The sequence below is a fragment of the Mercenaria mercenaria genome, chromosome 7 (genome assembly GCF_021730395.1).
Source record: "Mercenaria mercenaria strain notata chromosome 7, MADL_Memer_1, whole genome shotgun sequence".
Lineage (NCBI taxonomy): Eukaryota > Metazoa > Mollusca > Bivalvia > Venerida > Veneridae > Mercenaria > Mercenaria mercenaria.
In genome coordinates, this window is record NC_069367.1 from 24,785,718 (window position 1) to 24,807,597 (window position 21,880).

General features: G+C 35.4%; 2 protein-coding genes across 2 annotated transcripts; both read right to left on the reverse strand.

Annotated features, from left to right (window-relative positions):
* Positions 1-236: 236 nt before the first annotated feature.
* LOC123554686 (pseudouridine-5'-phosphatase-like) lies at positions 237-9,652 on the reverse strand. Its single transcript, XM_045344968.2, has 5 exons — positions 8,638-9,652; positions 5,509-5,634; positions 4,367-4,459; positions 3,476-3,708; positions 237-3,068 (listed from the first exon to the last, which is right to left on the reverse strand). Exons 1-5 carry the CDS (start codon positions 8,654-8,656, stop codon positions 2,886-2,888), a joined length of 654 nt encoding a protein of 217 aa, XP_045200903.2. The 5' UTR covers positions 8,657-9,652; the 3' UTR covers positions 237-2,885.
* Positions 9,653-10,235: 583 nt separating this feature from the next.
* LOC123555542 (pseudouridine-5'-phosphatase-like) lies at positions 10,236-20,114 on the reverse strand. The gene is made up of 5 exons (XM_053547810.1): positions 20,004-20,114; positions 17,659-17,784; positions 16,233-16,325; positions 14,508-14,740; positions 10,236-12,946 (listed from the first exon to the last, which is right to left on the reverse strand). Exons 1-5 carry the CDS (start codon positions 20,056-20,058, stop codon positions 12,764-12,766), a joined length of 690 nt encoding a protein of 229 aa, XP_053403785.1. The 5' UTR covers positions 20,059-20,114; the 3' UTR covers positions 10,236-12,763.
* Positions 20,115-21,880: the final 1,766 nt, after the last annotated feature.

Sequence of the window (21,880 nt, forward strand, 5' to 3'; positions counted from 1 at the left end):
TCAATGACGTCATTTTAAGGCAACAATGTTTTGAAGCGTTTCTGCGGCAATTCAGTCATTATTTCTGCATAATTAAACCATTAAACATAAGATCGGAGGCAGGTTGAAGTTTAATTTTCACAAGAATGGATATACAAACACATTTAGTTTGTCGTAAACGTCGTCGTAAATCGTCACGTTAGCTTCCGGTTGGACATGCGCACTTACAAATATCAAGGTAACCTACCTCCTTAACAAGACAAAAATACATTTTATGTTCATAAGAACAAAATTGGCAGCCATATTTTAAACCAAGTAAAACAACCTTTATGAACTATGTATAACACAGTAAAATACCCAAGTAGCTCCAAGTCAAAAGGAGATGTCATAGCCCCAAGTCAAAATGAGATACCATAGCCCCAAGTCAAAATGAGATACCATAGCCCCAAGTCAAATGGAGATACCATAGCCCAAGTCAAATGGAGATACCATTGCCTCAAGTCAAATGGAGATACCATAGCCTCAAGTCAAATGGAGATACCATTGCCCCAAGTCAAATGGAGATACCATAGCCTCAAGTCTAATGGAGATACCATAGCCCCAAGTCAAATGGAGATACCATAGCCTCAAGTCAAATGGAGATACCATAGCCCCAAGTCAAATGGAGATACCATAGCCTCAAGTCAAATGGAGATACCATAGCCCCAAGTCAAATGGAGATACCATAGCCTCAAGTCAAATGGAGATACCATAGCCTCAAGTCAAATGGAGATACCATAGCCCCAAGTCAAATGGAGACACCATAGCCCCAAGTCAAAAGGAGCTGCACAAAATGTTTTGAATGATCCAAACACAAATTTGAGAGAGTCATTGATATTCAAGCAAAGATTGATCAGCTGTAGTAAAATTATTTCAGAAAAAAAAATACCCATTCTTCCTAGATCAAATTAATTCTAATATGACTAAGCATTTTTTTATGTCATCTTATTTATAGGTCCCAAGAAAAAGTGATACAGCATATGGCACATCAGAATTGAAATAATATATAGCAGAAGAATATTTTACTTAATCTAAAACGTTGAATCGGTTATAGGCCTGAAAAAAAATTCACTCAGGCAAACATGCTTGAAATAATCTGGTTATGTCTTCATAAAATTGTTTGTTGGAAATATTACCCTCTCGTAATGTTTAAAGGACATACTGTTACAAACTACTGAGCAAGAGTTAAATCTGAATATAATGTATCCCATAACAAATGAATTTTTAACAAAAAGATAAGTTTTTGATATTTAGGCACTTTTATTTGATACATCAAGTCTATCACGCTTACCTCCCTTGATAATCAAACTTCTGCTATATCTTATTTTTAAATACCCGCATAATATTATGATTATTGCTTTAATATACAACCTTTTACATTTTATTACATTTATGTAAAGCACATGTATTAATAAAGTACAGATAATAAGTGGTTAAAATATCACAGGAGCAAAGTGATTAAAATATCACAGGTGCACATATTATGCTAATTTCAATTAATCTTTTGAGCAAAAAAATGATGTTGTACTCAATTCCTACATGTTTTATGCTTTTGAATGAGATCCTATGTCGTATAAGTTACGAAATTATTTTTTTCTTGTTTTGTAACAGTAATCTCAAACAGTCTCTGAACTCATAAAATCTGGAATAAAGTTTCTGCCTTGCCATAGCTGATTTCAGAAATACCAAAAAACTTTGAAGTCTTTCAAACACAAAATGTTTTTACTTAACCTTTAGCCGGCTAAATTTCTAAAATAAACTGGTCCACCATTCAATCTGGGCAATACCATTTATTATTTAAAGGGGTGTTCACTGAAAATTTACTGATTGAATGTCTGTGCAGGGTGATCATGGTTTGCACTGGTCGCGCAGGTAGGATCACTTGCCGCCAGCAGGCTAAAGGTTAAATATCAATTACTTTAGCTTAAAGCAGCAGAATATACAACCTGCATGTGTTGTATGAACCTAACATATAGAAATAACAAGAGCTGTCGGAGGACAGCAACGCTCGACTATTTAACAGCCTTGTCGCTTGAATGAATAAGAAAGTCGAAAAAGGGGCATAATTTAGTAAAAAAGTAAAATAGGGTTATGGAACCTGCATAGTGCTTATCAGCTCATGACACTGAACTAGTGTGTGAAGTTTCAATCCTTTCCCATTAGTGGATACTGAGATACCAGCTTACATACAAAAACTTAACCAAAAATTTCTATGTTGAAAAAGGGGCATAATTTTGTAAAAAAGCAAAATAAAGTTATGGGACCTGCTTTTGGCATGTCAGATCATGACAGTGAACAAGTGTGTGAAGTTTCAATCAATTCCCATTAGTGAGTACTGAGATACCAGCTTACATACAAAACCTTTACCAAAAAATTCTAAGTCGAAAAAGGGGCATAATTTTGTAAAAAAGCAAAATAGTTATGGAACCTGTGCAATGTAAGTCAGTTTATCACAGTAAATAAGTGTGTGAAGTTTCAATCCATTCCCACAAGTGGTTACTGAGATACCAGCTTACATACAAAACCTTAACCAAAAATTTCTAAGTCAAAAAAGGGGCATAATTTTGTAAAAAAGCAAAACAGAGTTATGGAACCTGTGCAATGTAAGTCAGTTTATCACAGTGAATAAGTGTGTGAAGTTTCAATCCATTCCCACAAGTGGTTGCTGAGATACCAGCTTACATACAAAAACTTAACCAAATCGGGACGCGGACGCCGACGCATGGGCGAGTCCAATAGCTCTACTATTCTATGAATAGTCGAGCTAAAAATCCCAAGTGTGCTTATAAACCTTGCACAGCCAAAAAAATCCCCAATTTCAAATCAATTTAAAATTAATTCAACTAAATGACCTAACATCTGATACATCAAGTGTCATATGGAGGCAAACCAAACATTTCAGGTTGAAATTCTTCAAGAGAATCTATAATCAGCTCAGTTTTCTCTGCTAGAATACTCTTATCTTGTCGAGGATGAGGTACCCATACACACGGCATACCAGCTGCATGCGCTGCTGTAACACCATTAATTGCATCTTCAAACACTAATATCTGAAAAGACAGAATAAAGAGTATCAAATAAAATACTGCCAATTAAAGCAATCAAGGGAGATAATTCTACAAATATTCCCTGCCAAAAAGTGGTTACTGAAATACAAACTTACCTACAAAACTTAAGAAAAAAAGTCCTGAAGGGGGTATATCTCTGTGATAAAACAAGTGCACTGCATATCTGATTATCACAGAGAACAAGTGTGTGTAGTTTCAATCATGAAAACTATTGGTTACCAAGATACCCCCTTACATACAAAAGCCTTTACCAATCTGGACGCTGACTAAGATGTGGCGAGTGCAATACCTCAACCTATTCTTTGCACCATTTAGATAACAATGCTGTATATTTTAAGGTGAAAAAGGTGGAATAAGTTGACCCACAGCAAAATGTAACAGAAAAATACCTTTGCATGGTCGGGACTGTCAGCAAATCTTTTAGCTCCTACTTCAAATGCATCTGGATGTGGTTTACCATGAATGACCTCAGGATCATCCCCACTTAACACGATATGGTGAAATAACGAGAAGAAATCTTTGTGTTTCCTAGTTTTCAGCTCAAAACCATGTGTAGCGGACCCTGTGACAACAGCTATAGGCACTCTGTGGCTGTGTAGATGTCTTACCAACTTTTCAGCACCTGAAATTTTAATACTGTCTTGCTTTTTTTTTTAAATATTATAGTATACATTACTTTTTTTACATTTTTCCTTACTTTTTAATACTACATCATCTAGTCTTTATCTTAATTATAATTATAGATTTTCAGGTATGAAATATGTGATCTGCAACAGATTCATGAAATCAAATCCCCACGAAATCACTGTTTTTAGTTTTTTACTGAAACCACGAAATTTTATAACCACAGAATTAAATCATTTCACATTATTTATAGAGGAACAGCTGAGGTGGCTTTCCGAACAAGCTGATCATCACCTAGTCAACTAGATAGCTTCCTCATAGGATCACTCAAGATGGGCTTGAACCCATGGAGGTGAGGGACAACTAATTCAGTCCGACTCAACCACTCTGCCATGAAAGCCACTGAAGCGAGGGAAACGTGATTAAGTCAGTGCTCACCCACTCAGTCATGAGCCCAGGAGTGGGAGAAAAGGGCAGGTGATTCAGTCAGTGATTAAACCACCCAGCTACTGAATCCACAGAAGCTAGGAGTAAGTGATTTGAAGTTGGTGACTTAACCACTTAAGCACAGAACCTTGACAAGTAAAGTTTCAAAGTAAACAATTAGTATACAAGTTTATCTATATTCCGATTTGTTTAATAATCATTACATATACCTGGCAAGAATGGCACGTTAGGAAACAGCCTCTCGTGATGCACATGTATCTTCGTCAAGTATTCTTCAACGGTCAATGGAAGCTCCAGTTTATCTACAGACAATATAAAACATACATGCTTTCAGCTAATAAAACATTTTCTGCAGTACATGCTTTATAACACAAGGATGTAGAAATATTTCTTATAAATGTATCATACTTTCTGTGGTTTTGGCAGACTTCACAGGTGAAAAATCAACTAAAACTACTGCTACACAGAAATTATTCAATACAAGAATAAATTATATATGAACTTTTAATTCTAGAAATGCCAACTGAAATTACATTCAATTACTGCCGGCAAGTGATTCAGTAAAAAAATTAAGCACTTGGCCACAGAGATGCATGGTATTTATGAACAATTTTAAAGTAACTTTTAAGATAAAAATTAAACAAGAGCAATCACTATTAGTGACAAATGCCCACAAAGCGTGCCCAAGAATGCTTCAGTTGTCTGCGCAAAATATGCCAGAATAGTTTTGATATGAACAATTTTGTGACCTTGACCTTGACCTGAGAGACCCAGCTCATAAGTGCGGCACACCTTCTCAATATGGTTAACATTTGTGTCAAATTATTTTCAAATCCCTTGATAAATGGCAGAGTTATGGACCAGACACGAAACAGACCCTGTTAACTTTGACCTCTGGCAGATTTATGGACCAGACAAGAAACAGACCATGTTAACCTTTGACTTCTAAGTGTGACCTTGACCTTAGAGCTAGGAGTCTGGGTCTTGCACATTACATGTCGTCTCATTATGGTGAACATTTATGCCAAGTTATTTTCAAAATCCCTTCATGGATGGCAGAGTTACAGCCCTGACAAGAATTCACACGGAGATGCAGACGGACAGTGTGTCCACCTTTGGGGGCGGGGAGGGGGGACAGTGTTAATTCAAAGACAGTGTTAACCTCAAAAGAAACTTGCCAATGATGGGCTGATTAACTGGGTATAATGACACTGAACTCCAGCATTCGATAGGTTGTTTCTAAGCACAAACACAAATTTGGAATAGTTGGCAAATCTGCAATCTGAGACCTGTCTCCAAAGTCAGTTCTATACAATTACATCTTAATTAAACCAGCAGGTAAAACTCTTACCAATGATCATCCTTGCTGATACTGCTTCTTTCTGACCCATTAAATGTTTCTTTATATCCCATGTATATGTCTTCCCATATTCACTACATACAGTCGTCGAGGCTTCTGTATACAGTGTTTCAGTATCTGCATAGAAAAAGGAAAATATGATATTACAAACAGCGTTCCAATACAGAGGTCATATCGTAATTCTAACTGTTTATCATATACATGTGACATTCAGTGTACATTATAATAATATACAGTTTAAAGATTCTGACTGCTTATTTGAATGGATCATTACTAATGATAAAAATATTATGATAATGATGATGATAATGATGATGACTGACAGTGATGATGAATAAAAACACTGAATGATTAAGATGTTGATAAGAATAATGATGATGATGACGATGATGATACTGACACAAATGGTAATGATAAATAAATGATGATGTAAAAACAATTATTAGCAGAGCTACCGGCGCCGCAAAGCAGCGCCGACAGCGTCGCATTACGGTTAGACGTGTGAAAAAGAAAATGAATAAAACTGTGTACAGACGTACATTACTATCGAGTTGAAAATTCGTGGTAAGTTTTTGGAATCGGTATTGTTCGGGTTTCTTCCAGTACGCAATGCTCATACTGGTTGAGGACCACCAAATCCGGACGACCACCAAACCGGACAGTTTTGTAGCTGCTAAATTTTGCTGTATTTTTAGCAATCTTTTATAAGTCAAACACACATTTGATTTTTTAACAATGATGTGGAATTATATCTGACAAAAATAACTTATTGAGGAAGAAATTTCATTTTTTGATTTCGTCATCCATACTGAAGCCTAAAACTATCATGGGGGGATTTGGAAATCCGCACTGAATTTCTAACTATCATATAGCAGTTTTCCAAACAAAAAAAATCTGAATAAAATTTATATCTTTCAGGCCAATAATGAATACTTTGACTCGTTTTCCCATCACATAGCTAAATGTCGTCAGTACAGAGGTTCCCATAAGTTGTAAAAAAACTGTCCCGATATATGGTACTGCCAAGCAGTGAAAGTAAGTAGTTTAGTTGACCCTACATTCGGCCCTGGAAAGGGCATTAATCATTCGTTAGGGGTAAACAAATTAAGTCTTCTTCTTGAGGGTGCACCTAACTATGTTTATGTGAAATTTCACAGTTGTAATGAAGGAAATGAAAGAGAAAATGGCGAAAAACCTCTAAAAGTGTCCGGTTGGTGGCCCCCGACCAGTAGTAATTAATCAGTATCAGATAAGACGTCAATAGCCGCTTGCTGTTTATAGTTGACAAAAGCGTTTCGCTTACTGCTTTGAACGTTGAATAAAAATGTAAATGAGCGCCTGATAATAAGAATTTAGTGCTAAATACATTTTCTATGAAGAAAGAAAGGTAAAATACAATATTTTCAATGTGAAACGATTTTCGTCACGCTGCCGCAACTGAAATTTATTCTATATACTTATATTTGTAGTAATGACGTCATACTTCCTCACTGGTGCAGTGGTTAGCGAGGTCGCGTTGAAGTCCAAAGGTCGGGGGTTCGATCCTCACCAGAAGCGTCTTTCTTTTTTTAAATTTCTTTTTTATTTCAGTTTTTTTATATTTTATTTATTATGGGTTTTGAAAGTATTGTAAAAAAAATAAAGTCATTCATGTGATATTTAACAAGTGTTTTGTGAGTGATGTCAGGTTCCAATGTAGTACTGTCTGTAGCCTACAGAAGTCAGTAGATAAAACTTTTTTTTTAAAAAAAGGTTTTTGGATCAAAATTTACAGGCATTTAACTGTGAAAAGCACAAAATGCTCTTCTCCCAGTTAACATATATTTCATCCACAAGCATAAAAATCTCTGACCAGAGTTATATCTAGGAAAAAAACTACTGACTATGAATTATCAATAAACATCAAAAAGGCTCCTACTAGTAACTACCATTCCTATTCTATATCAGTTGTGCTAAAAGATTAACCATAAAAATGTTAACTTTGCAGTTCAGTAAATAAAACAGAAGTTTTCGAGAATTTCGGCAAAAAAGTGATTTACTCTGGGTAAAATTCTCATCATTTACATGTACAAAGCTAGTCTTTTGGTTTTTAAACAAGCTTTGTACATGTAAATGATTTTCATTCTCCCATACCAGAGGTCTATCATAGCAGTATTTTGCCTTAAAGGTGGTCACATTCTTCTTTCTAAAAAGAACTGTAACTTTCTTTAGATTTAATCTTAATGCATTCTAAGACATTCATTCAGAAATCAGGAATTATCATGAATTCATGAAAATTTTAATAGATCTTAAAGAAGAAAAGGTTCATCTGAGGATGCTAGCCTACATACTAAGTTCAATACTGAGGCTCAAATGTTGTAAAAGTTAAAATGTTTTATGTTTGCTTTTTTTGTATATCAGCTCTGGCAGTCTGAGGTAACAAAGTGATATACCCCGATCTGGTGATGTGCCCAGCCTGATAAATTTATTTTAGACAGACTTATTTGGCATAGAATGACACATGTCAAATATATTGTATATTTCTGGCTGAAAAAAAGTGTAGGAAAACACATATAACAGTAATAAACTTTGTGTCAATATCAATCAACACAGTGTTTTCTGTGAAATTTGGAATATTTTACAAGTGTCTGGCAGAATGCATGATAGACGTCTCTAGAATAGTTGGGTGTCAGTTGGCATTTTGCCTCTAAATGCCATTCAGCAAAATTGAAAGGTTTGAAGAAAAATTGTAAGAAAATTGGATTGGATAGGCCTATATCAAATTGCTTTTTTCTTGAGTCTGAAATTTTGTTTTACTGTCTGAATGAGTCACATTTTTATTGTCATCTCTCGATGTTAGCGACAGTGTCATTTCTTATATCCGGAGATAATGGAAGCATAAAGAAAAACAACAGCAGACGACCTAAAACTATAACAGTACACATAAATGACTTTCTAACAATTAGTTTAGATATGAAACCAGATCCTTAGCTCCAAATTGTCTCTTTTTAAATGATGTCTATCCGAATCATAGTGTGTCCGAATTCAATATATAATATCGCGAAAACACATTGCAAATGACATAAGACGTGTTCAAACAATTCCTAGCAGGAAGAAAACATGTTGTATTAATGAGCTAACCAAGTAAAAGACCATCCATATCAAATATAACATGTGTTACGACCTTTTTCCATATTAGAAAACGGCCGGCAGAGCGAAAAAAAGAAGCGTTAAAACGACAAATCGTGCGAGTTGCAAACACGTAGGAAGGTCAGAAAACACTAAATTATTTAGTATAAGTGTTTTAGGCATGATCACACTAAATAGATTGCCTTTTTATTCTTTATAAAAAGGACAGATTTCTAATGACTGAAGCACACATTAGCGCCCATAAATTTAAATGTCTGTTTTAAACTTACATTTTCTTGAAGAATATTGTTTTATGCCTCCAAAACATTGTAGTAATAGCAGGTTTATAGGCCACTTCCAACAGCTTTGCTGTTGGGTTAACCCTTTAGCGACGTGGTTAGTGTCTGCCTAAGGATCACGAGGTCCGGGGTTCGAGCCCCAGAAGGGACTTTGGTATTTTCTCTCCCAGGGTTTACTTTAATGGTGTCAGAAGTGTTTGACGGACTCATGCGGTGGGCATAGAGTGTCATTCTGGAGAACTGGTAAGCTCTGAAAAGTAAAGGGAGAGAAGTGTAGTGATAGAAGGTTTATAGGCCACTTCCAACAGCCTTGCTGTTGGGTTAACCCTTTAGCGACGTGGTTAGGTGTCCGGGGTTCGAGCCCCAGAAGGGACTTCGGTATTTTCTCTCCAAAGGTTTACTTTAACATCTTATAGATTTGACTGAAAACTTGGATTCTTTTCTCTCTCAAAACAATATAGTATCCCGGCACAACCATTTTCCAACCGTTTTTACCATTGCAGGCCCGTAGGAAGCATTTTCAGATTGGTGGGCACCCATTATAAAAAAACAGCTGACTGAAATAGAAAAGTAGGGTACTAGCAAGCGGGGTTGGGGAGCATGCTTCCCCTGAAAATTTTGAAATTCAGTGCTTCATTTCCTGCATTCTGGGACATTTTGGGAGCATTTAAGAACACTTTTACCACTGCAATTTTATATACAACATACCCCATGTTTTGACATTTTCAAATGAATACAGTATAATGAGTATAGTATAAAACCCCTCACCTTTTTCGCAGGCTTGGGTCCAGCAAAGAAACACTTTTCTAAGGCTTTTTTTTTAATCATTTTTACATGTTTTCTGTTTTGATTTGACATTAATATGGTTAACAATACAATTATAAAACTGCATGTCTGATGACAGGTCACAGCTAAAATGGATTATTAATTGCTAAGATAATTACCATAATCGGTCAAATTATTTATTATTACACTGTTCCTACGGCCCTTCCATTGTCACTCCCGCACAAGAAGTGGTTGATAGCTTTAACACCTCAGCACAAAAAAATGATTAACTGCTTTGTCATCTCATTACGGCTTCATCACCTCAAAACAAAGTAGTCAACTGCTACAACACTTTGGCACAAAAAGTGGTTAAATGCTCTATGACATCTGCACGAAGTGGTTAGCTGCTTCATTACCTCATCAATAAGAGCTCATCATATAAAGCAGTTAAATGCTTTGTCACCCAGCATGAAAGACAATTAACCACTTCTTAATACGATATGAAAGTCAGACAAAAATGGTTGAAAATTTGGCACAACAGAAGAATATTTTTTTTCTAATTTTAATTCTATTCTTATTTTATCACATTGATTCAGCTCATTCATGATATTGATAGATAAACAACATCGCCATAACAAACACTTAACTGTTCAAATATATAACACTAGGTTTCAAGGTTAAAGTCTCATGATGACACTTAACAATTTATCTGTGACTACCGTATGTAATCTTATTTGGCATACAGAAGCACAAAGGCTTTCTATAAAAATTGGAGGATACTGTAAAACAGGGTCAAAATTTTGTGAATTTGAAATTATAACAAGAGCTGTCCGTAAGACAGCCAAGCTCGACTATTCGAAATATTGTCCCAGAAGCAGGAAAATATTACCCAAAAAGGTTAAATATCAAAAGAGTTTTAAGTTCAAAAGGGGGAATAATTTGACCAAAATGCATATCAGTTATGGGACTTGCTGCTATCAACTAGTTTTATAACCCCGAAGGCACATGTGAAGTTTCAATTCAATATCTGCATTAGTTTTGGAGATAGAAACTTGCATGTAAAACTTTAACCAGAATTTTCAAAGTCCAAAAGGGGTCATAATTTGCCCAAAATACATGCCAGAGATATGGGACTTCATCCAGTGAGGTTAGAGTTATGAAGTAGTAATGAAGGTCAGAGTTATGGGACTTGCTGCCATCAACTAGTTTTATGTAAAACTTTAACCAAAATTTTCTAAGTCTAAAAGGGGGCATAATTTGCTCAAAAAACATGTCAGAGTTATGGGACTTGACCCAGTGAAGTTGGTAATTGATCTAGAAAAAGAAAAAATAAGTTTCAAATCTATATGCCTTTTAGAAATAGCTGTATGTACTTGCACGCAAAACTTTAACCAGAATTTTCTAAGTCCAAAAGGGGGCATAATTTGGACAAAATGAAGGTCAGAGTTATGGGACTTGCTGCTATCAACTAGCTTTATAACCCCGAAGACACATGTGAAGTTTCAAATCAAAATTTGCATTAGTTTTGGAGATAGTAACTTGCTTGTAAAACTTTAACCAAAATTTTCTAAGTCTAAAAGGGGGCATAATTTGCTGTATGTACTTGCACGCAAAACTTTAACCAGAATTTTTTAAGTCCAAAAGGGGGCATAATTTGGCCAAAATGAAAGTCAGAGTTATGGGACTTGCTGCCATCAACTAGTTTTATAACCCCGAAGATACATATCTGCATTAGTTTTGGAGATAGTTACTTGCATGTAAAACTTTAACCAAAATTTTCTAAGTCCAAAAGGGGGCATAATTTGCTCAAAATACATGTCAGAGCTATGGGACTTGACCCAGAGAGGTTGGTAATTGACCTAGAAAAAGAAAATATAAGTTTCAAAGCTATATGCCTTTAATTGATGGCTGTATGTACCTGCATGCAAAAACTTCACCAAGGTGTGACGCCGACGCCGACGCCAGGGTGAGTAGAATAGCTAGACTATAGTCGAGCTAAAAATGGTATCACACTTAAATTTGAATTACACTAATGTTGAATATTTACGCGAGGATTAATTTTTCGGGAGATGTAGGGCCTCGCGAATATCTAAAATTAAACCCTCGCAAAAATTTCTGCTTTTACAGTAACAAAATCGCATACAGAGAATATTTGCTGACTGTCATTACTGATCCACTACCTTAAAATACATAACTTGTATCAGAACTGTTTAAATAATGATATAGTGGTAGCCCCTTTAAACTGGAACACCTCTCCCAAAGATTGAAAACTGCTGAACAGACATCTTTGTCCGGATTACAATTTATAATTTTCTTTTGTTGAAAAAAACTCCTTCAAACTGGAAAACCCACAAAACTGCACTTTTCCTTTGAACCCAATGATATTCGCATGATTTGAGCCGTGCCATGAGAAAATCAACATAGTGGGTTTGCGACCAGCATGGATCCAGACCAGTCTGCGCATCTGCGCAGTCTCGTCAGGATCCATGCTGTTCGCTTTCAAAGCCTATTGCAATTAGAGAAACTGTTAGCGAACAGCATGGATCCTGACCAGACTGCGCGGATGCGCAGCCTGGTCTGGATCCATGCTGGTCGCAAACCCACTATGTTGATTTTCTCATGGCGCAGCTCATATGATGATTGCGGTTTCTGTTTTATAATAATACTTTATATATGTAGTACAATCTTTTAACCCTTAGCCTGCTAAATTTCTAAAATGGTCTGGTCCATCATTCAATATGGGCAACCATTTATTATTTGAAGGGATTTTCACTAAAAAATTTACTGACTGAATAGTTAAAAGGGCAAACCATGATCAGATTGCACGGATGAGCAGGCTGATCTTGGTCTGCACTGGTCGCAAAGGCAGAATCACTTGCCACCAGCAGGTTAAAGGTTAAATCAATAGTATTCACGTAAATCCAACAAGTCAAATTCCTGTTTATCATCCAAGCCGTTTAACATCAAATCACTGACAGTGTGTTTTTACGACATCTTCCCGACCCAAAATTAAATCAATCCACCCATTTCCAATCAATATAAAATCAATTTAACTAGACTAAGTTCTAGATACATCAAGTATCGTATGGAGGCAAACCGAACATTTCCGGTTGAAACTCTTCCAAAGAGTCTATTATCAGTTCAGTTTTCCCAGCAAGAACACTCTTATCCTGTTCTGCATGAGGTACCCATACACACGGCATACCAGCTGCATGTGCCGCCTCAACACCATTCATTGCATCTTCAAACACTAAGATCTGAAAAGACGAAAATAGTAGTCTTTTTATAATGTTTATTAAACCAATTAAGGAAGATAAATCTTGAAGTTGGGCTTTAACAATATGACCTATCATCTTAGAGTGTATATTGGTCTGCTAGAGTATGTCTACTGACTACCTGGCTGGAGCCTGAGATACAGGCATACTTTCAGTGTCGTGTGGCCCTTGCTTAGTTTTTTTACAACAAATTCTAACACGAACCTATTCATTTTCCTAAATTAAACAAAGAACGCTGAAAATTGTGTGTTATTATACAACAATTCATTTTTCTGACATCACAATTATTGCGTCATAGCGTCAAGCAACATAGCGGCGCTGGAAAATAAACCACAGAAAAAAGGCAATTATTTAATGGATGTCGTCAAGGATGTACTTTCAGATCCTTGGTAACGTGTTAGAATCGAAATAATATATCTCATTTAGTGATCTGTTCTTGAATAAAAACATTGTTTGTCGTTCAGATGTGTATTATTATATCACTCGGAGTGTGCACTCGTGATACAATTCCTTCGCATCTGAATTCCAAACAATAATTTTTATTCAGCTACAAATAAAAAAATGAAATAGATTATTTCTTAATTACAACGATCCTGAATTTGGTTTTAACATAAACCTATTATCTAAAAGCAATCAACAGCTTGGACAAATGAATTAGAGCTTGATAATCTATGTCTTGCAAGCATAATGCTTCTGTAAAATTGTCATGGAGAATATGTGCCTTTCTAAGGAATCAAGCTCAAAGCACGTGGGTAAGCAAATCAATTATTTTCTTATCATGTTAGAAATGAAGCATTTTTTTTGTTTTGTGATTTACACAGTTTTTCAACAGTAATTCAGTTATGTAACAGTGGGCAGTAAACCTAACTCAGTACCAGTGCAAACCTGTTCTCCACAAGTAATTACCAACTTTCCCACATGAATCGGAGGTGGAGGACTAATGATTTCATACACAATGTCTTCTATCAAATCCTCACAGACAACATACGCCTTGCCTGGGGATCAAACTCATGACCCTGCAATCCATAGATCTGCGCTCTCCCTACTGAGGTAAGAGAGCATACTAGAAATGAAGCAAACTTCCTAAGATCCTTTTTAACACATATAAATCGATATTAATAATTAGGTTTTTCTGTAAAAAAGAAAAGCAAAACAGAAACAGCAAGCACAACATTTTTAATGAAAACGTGCAGTCAGTGAATTAAAAACAGTCAAAAGTTAGGAAAAGTTAATCCCACATCAAAATGAACCAAGCAAGCCCACCAAGTACAATAGCGAGTGTGCAGATCTATGGATCATGAGACTGTTAGTTTAAACCCCTGGCAAGGCATAAGTTTTTCCTTGACAATCTGATAAAAGCCAATTTGTCTAGATAATTCATCTTCAAGTTCTGATTCATATGGAGAAATTGGCAGTTACATGGGGAAAACAGGTTCGTACTGGTACAGAATCCAAAGCCACTTGTTATGATATCTGCCTGCCTTTACATACTGTTGAAAAATAATGGTAAACCCGAAAGAAACAAAATGTAACAGAAAAATACCTTTGCGTGGTCAGGACTGTCTTCAAATCTTCTAGCTCCTACTTCAAAAGCATCTGGATGTGGTTTACCATGAGTCACCTCTGGATCGTCCCCACATAGCACATGATGGTGGAACAACGAGAAGAAATCTTTGTGGTTCACGGTTTTCAGTTCAAAACTATGTGTATTGGACCCTGTTACAACAGCTATTGGTACATTGTGACTGTGTAGATGTCTCACTAACTTTTCAGCACCTGAAATTTTGATACTGGGTTGATCATTTTAAACACAATGTACTATAGCAATCATGACAATGACAAGTCAAGGTATCTTAGCAATAAGAAATCACGACCTTGCACTTTTATAAACCGGGACAGAAACTGTTCTGCGATGAAAATTAGCTTTAAATTAATCTATTACAGTAATGAATTTGCCATTCAGAAAAATGAAACTGTTTTCTTTTTACAATTTAAACTGCAGGTTATACATTCAATCAATTTCTCATATAAAACTGTAAATATTGAATATCAAATCATTACTACATGTAGCTTAATATGACACAACCATTAGCACCGGTTTATTTTCTGATTAACAACCGTATATAGCAGTTTAATATGGAAACTGCCATAATGTCTGTAAGAGAGACAATTTGATTGCATGCGTAAGACATGGTGAAACCACTTCTTCATCTTTAGTTTAGCAGCATTAAATAAGATCTTGTTAATTTGCTCACTAATATGTCATATTTTCTAACTGCCTGAACAGAAAATGATAATAAAAGCACTTTAAGGTTGCAGTGTTTACAAGAAAATTGTAATAAACAACAAAAGAAGGGATATAACATCTTTTAAATGTAAGGCTGTTTTCAGGATGAATATACATGTGTATCTGTAACCATTATTAAATTATTCTATGTGGCTTTATTTGCTTAGGGTTCAGTCACATAGGCATTATTCAGCATATATGGTAACCTTGCAGCTTTTAATAGTGAGGGATGACCCCAGGTGCCTCTTCAAGCAATATTTCAGGTATCAGTGAGCACCTACGGTATGTAGAACTAATGACCTTCCACAATCTTACTAGATGGCTTCCTAACATGACCTAAGCAGGGGTCAAATTGTTAAGAGATGAAGACACATAATGACGAGGTCCTTAAACAAAGATACGGAGCTCGAGCCCATATATACCAGTGGAAAGTGAAGCAGGTTGTTACTTAAATGATTGAAGACTGACAAATAATTCAATGTGAACAATCTGTTACCTATAAAGTACATCTATGTTTTCAGTTGTTCATATACCTGTCAAACCTGTGTTAAAGACCACCTCTTAACAGAGACCACCTGGTTCTAAAGACCACAGGCCTTTTTTTATGCTGATTTTAGGGCCGAAATTCGGCCCCATTCCCCAATCTAAAAAGTATACTTTTTTCCCCACCTTGGCCAAAAATTCCCCATGCAAAAAAAAATTTAATTAGTTTTGATTTTCAGTCCTGATTTTAACAACTTTTCAGCAAATATATTCCTCCAAACAATGATTTCGCGACGTAAATTTCCCCTCCAAAAGGGACCTGGTACCCTTCCCCAAATTTACTAAAAAAGGGCTGCAGACCACATGTTTTGTTCTCCCATTTTAACATTTAACCTGTGAATAAAGACCACCCCCCAATAAAGACCACATTTTGGCTCTTCCACAGGTGGTCTTTATAGACAGGTTTGACTGTAGTCTATACATGAGCATCAGACTTACCTTGCATAAATGGAACTGTAGGAAACAGTCTGTCATATTCCTTGTGTATCTTTGTCAAGTATTCTTCTACAGTCATTGGAAGCTCAAGCAGGTCTAGAGATAACATGAAACATGTATGTTGTAACCATTACCCTTCTAAATTTCTGTAATGAACTTGTCCTTACTTCAATATGGACAGTAGTCAGTACCATTAACTGTTGAAATGGGTGTTTACCAAAAAGATACGGACTGAATGGTGAACAGTGCAGATTTTGATCAGACTGCACAGATGTGCAGGCTGATCATTATCTACACTGGTTGCAAAGGCAGAATCAATTGTGTCTAGCATGATAAAAGTTAAGCTGACACAAGTTTTCATGCTATACATTAAAAAAACATTTACTATGTGTGCAGACTAAATGATGTCATAGGCTGTATGTTTGTGTCTCAAGTTTAGCATCTTTTTCAATAATTTTTCAGTCATACATGCAGACAGTCTACCTGTAGCAGTGAGCACAAAGCCCAGCCTATAGTTCTGCCTCAATGGAATATTATGCTGTAGACAAGTGACATGATACCCTAACCATTCAAATTATACTGACACTGGGCTGAACAGTCCTAAAACTATCTTCTTAATGCTGAGCAACTATTGATAAACTGGAAGTAATGGCGAAACGTAATTTTTCTTGATAACGTAGAATAAAATCTGGTATTCATGACCCTATCTTTTTTTTATTGCCAAATTTTCAATATTCAGCCGTTTTGAAATATTGAGGTTTAGATAATCAAATTCTACATTGCAGAAAAAAGTTTTTTATCTGAACATGCACAGCTACCTTACTTCCCTTAAATCTATAAATTTACAGTTGAAATGCATTTCCTTTAAAAAGGTATATATATATGGCTGTGACTAAATACAGAGTTGGTGCCCTTGTGATATATTACAGACTCCGGTATATACCGGATTAACTAAATTTGAAAGAAAATATCTTAAATGTATGTATTTTGTAACCATGGTGATACTAACCCTAACCTTTAGTCAGTATATTATGCACATTATACACTAAATGCATGCGGACATGCAAAAAAAATGAGTAATTTTGGTGTGCGCTCCATATTGATAATAATTCGCGCATGTGCAGTATGGCTGCACCAACTCTGCAATGAGAAACATTCTATATATATATATATATATATATATATATATATATATATATATATATATATATATATATATATATATATATATATATATATATATAGCTGTTGCATTCGACCCCCATGAGATCTCCTGACCTCAAAACATTCCCAAGGTCACAACACTCCATCAGTTACAATTTATTTCATTATGTTACAACTTCAAGTGAGATGAATGCATTTGATCGACCAATTTACTCATACAAAGCTTTGTGATGTGAAGTTAGAGAGTTTGGAAAAAAAATCTTACCGACAATCATTTTAGCTGACACACTTTCCTTTTTACCCATTAGTTGTTTCTTTATGTCCCATGTATACTTCTTCCCATATTCATCACATATAGTCTGTGTGGCTAATGTATAAAGCCTTTCAGTATCTGAGAAGATAAATGAAAACATGATACGGTAATACTAGTAATCAAAAACAATTTAAAAAGAGAACTGACTGTTCTCCTCAAATTATATATCACCCTGTTAGAACAAGATATGCATTCGTTTATTTTTGAGCTTATTTAAAATGAACTGCTGCTGCAGGACATACTCAACCATTCAATAATAGAAGTCTAGAGGTCCAGTTACCAGAACTTAAGACAACCCTTGTAGGACTGTCTAGCGGTCCGGTAATCAAATGGTATTTGCAAACAGGAAACTTTCGTTTATCTATCAAAATCAGGTATTGATTTCAAAAATTTGCTCTCACTTTTTCCTGGTTTTGAAATGTATATGCCTTATACCCATCGATTCGTGATTTCCCATCGATTCGTGACGCAAATAAACATCTAGAATTCACGCTCGTGCAACGTCGTACATCATCCGAAAACTACGCCATTTTTAGCTGAAACACTATTCAACAATATTTCCAAACAAAATGTGCAAGAAGCAGGTAAATAAGTTGTAATTTTGAAATACCAATACAATTTTTAAAAAAATGCATTAAAATATGCTTTTACACCCGATTTTACTCTTTTTATTCTGTCACTTTTTTGCAGTTTCTGCAGTTTCAAGGTTTTCCCCAAGTTGTCCCCCCACCCGTGATCTTGGTCACCGAAGCAATTTACATAATACAGAGTTACCCAAAAGTTTCTTACTTCATATAGTCGAGTGTAGCGAAAATCCAATTAACGTCCAATTACGAAACAGAAAGTGTTTATTTAGCGCACCTAGAAAATCTACCCATTTACTGAATGTCCTTCATTTTATTGACGTAACATAGTAATATTTCAAGCCTGTTTTCATTTCTTTCCCTTATTCAACGACCTTTCAATGAAAATGATTGCAGAAATGAATAAATTTAGGCCCGAACTGTGTTAATTCCCTTCATATTTTGTAATTTGATGTTTTAAAAAGTATCAAAAGTTCTGATAGTCGTATTGGAAGTCATTAGACAAATTTGTTATCCTGCAACGTATATTGAGCATAATGGACTGGAATGAACCAAACTTAACGTTCGGCGGTGCAAAAATTTTGGTGCGCATCTGTACTCCATGACATCATAGCCTAAAATAGAATTCCACGAATCGATGAGTGAGCGTCCAAATGATCAAGACGGTCAGGGTTGCTGTGTAAAAGGTATGCATTGCATATGAAAAACATTACATGTAAAACTTGGAAGTTTATAAAGTTGTAGGCATTAGATTTTATTATTAAATGCACAACTTTTATGCATGTATGTTCCGTTTTTGTTGCGCATGCGTGCTTTTTCCAAACAAGCGTCACAAATCGACAGGTAAGAAGCATACATTGCAAATGGTGGGATTCAGAAATATTTGTAATCCTTTAATCACGAGAAAAACAGGATTGTGAATTTGATAATTTATTAATAGTAATTTGCCATTTGTCTGTTATAAATAATAGAATCTGTTTTTAATTTCGTAACACTTTTGCGGGGCTGATTTTTAGGATTAAAACTAAACTTATGTTTTTCTTTATTATTTAGAATTTGATTGTGCTCATGAATTGCTGAATTTGTTATTCGATCGTTTCACTGCTAAAGTAAATAACAATTATAATGATCGATAAAACATCGACTGACGGAAATCACCAATAAAATTTCATATTCAATATGTATCCAGTCTGAGTGAAAGATCATAACAAATATTTATAAATAAACTATGTTATAATGGCAATTTATGACAACAATATAACTATAACTTTCCCTTTAGACATTGTAACGGTAAAGGGAAATTTTATTTACCATCACTTTGTGATATAATGAACATAAGCTCTGTAGAGGTTTAGAGCAACCCTATTTTAAGGACAAAAAATGCACCAGAGGACACCATTTCATACTTGTATATCAAACACTTTCTGGGAAGAGACCCCACTCTTCCCCTTCCCCCTACCCCCTCCAAATATGGACAGACACCCCCCTTCCTTACCTACCCCCTCTCGGCGCTATGCACCTCGAAGGTAAAATCCTCCAGGCAAGGTTTCGACTGTTTATTGTGTGTTTAAGGGAACCTTGATATCGTGTTTATCCGAATCATAATATATCCGAACTTTGAAGCACTAAACCACGAAAACGAATTGCAAACCAGATTATTATGTATTCATAATGATGTTTCAAAGCAGAAAACATTAAGTATAGACGACAAACCAAGTAAAAGACCATCCATATCAAAGATAACATGTGTCACAGCCTTCTTTGCCATATTTAGGAGAAAATACGGGCTTCGAGACGAAATAAACGATATGTAATAACAACAAAGCTGTGCGAATTGCAAACACGAAATATGGGTCAGAGGACACTAAATTGTTGAGCTAGGGACACGTTGCCGCATAGCTATTATAGTGTAAAAAGGTTTATGATAATACGCTTGACTGTCAATTCACTGAAGATCCGGGATTCGAACTTCATGCACCAGGCAATTCTGAGATTCTCTTCAGATTTCCGATTAATAGGCCTGTACCTGCATGAAAGCGAGCTTGGCCTGTATCCGGTGCTTCACCATTATAAATTTTGAAACCCGTGATTGTGTTTTAAGTATAATGAAGGTCTTCAGCTTCCACACATTCTAAACACGCCTTAATATTTCCTAAATGTAAACTAATCAACCGCATTTTTCTTTCATTCATGCATATACCTATCGGGATGAGAGAAAGTTGCCTGGATAGGAGGTCACCTTATGTTTTCCCTAACGCCCAGCTGTTCCTCGGGTTTAGAAAACCCTATCAACACAGACAAGCAGGTAGGATCCTAATATTATCATACTCTTGAGAAAGCTCTGTTGGGAAGAAATAGCATATGGAATTTAAGCTAGGATATAATTTGAAGAAGAAAAAAAATTCACAGAGAAACTCTCAGAAAACATGACGGGAAAATAAATCTTATTGAAATCATCTTTTATAATGCTTACCTTAGTAATAAGATCGTGTACTTCAGTTAGATTGGGGACAATTTAAAAATTGTCACCAACATAGACTTTTGCAGTGGGTTATAAAAGCTCTTCTCGAGCTTATGTTTTCTGTTATGATGTCTTGCCGACTTTGAATAAAATTTATTGTATTGTATTGTATTGTATTGAAGATTTTATCATATATGGATGATGAAACCATTAGTCATTGCAAAAAAAAAAACAGCAATAAAATGCATGTATCTGTTAAAAAAAATAGTAAGAAATATCACAAACGAGGATTGCGTCACTAAAATAATATTTATAATAACAATATATAAGAATATTTTTCGAGGAAACGGTAGTATATTTGTACATCGGCTTTTCTTTTCAGTAAATTTCATGTGTTGTTTCCACAACTATGCTGATTAAAAACGCAAATCTTACCCTTTTTTTCTTGCGAGAACTGCAACCCAACTGATAATATAGAAAATGTAGATCTTAAAAGGGAGTCAGTGGCGCAGTAGTTAGCAGGCTGGACTACAACGCCAGCGGTACGGGTTCGATTCCCGGCTTATATCCCAACTTGTATTCAGTGCTAAGTGATTTACTTAAATTGGTACTGTTTCCAGCAGTATCGGCCTATAGATTGGATACTGGGGAGGTAAATATGACGCCTGTCGTGGGCTCGGCTGGAAATAAATTGTTTCATTCATTCCAGCTAGGTGGGGACCACGTTAAACAAGAAACGTACAGAAGACACTGTTGTTTCTGTCTGTTCCTGTAAGTTCTGTTATATTTACTGTAAACATCTTTTTCAGATTGTTATCCTGTTTTATTTCAAATGCTTTTGGTATGCAGCATATCTATTTAAACAGTTTCAGTGGATCCCACAATTCTTTAACTTTGATTTGAAAAACTATATTCTTTTACAGAGTTTATTTAAAGACATAAATTATCCTTCTCCCGAATGAAAGTAATTCAGGTGTGACAAAATTAAGACATTAAAATAATTGAAAATGTACTATAAATAACATAAAACATTTTGTGTCTCCCATTATCATATTTTGATATCGTATTAAAAAAGAGAAAATCAAGCACCAATATAGTTTCTAGTATTTTTACATTAGCTTTTTGTTCT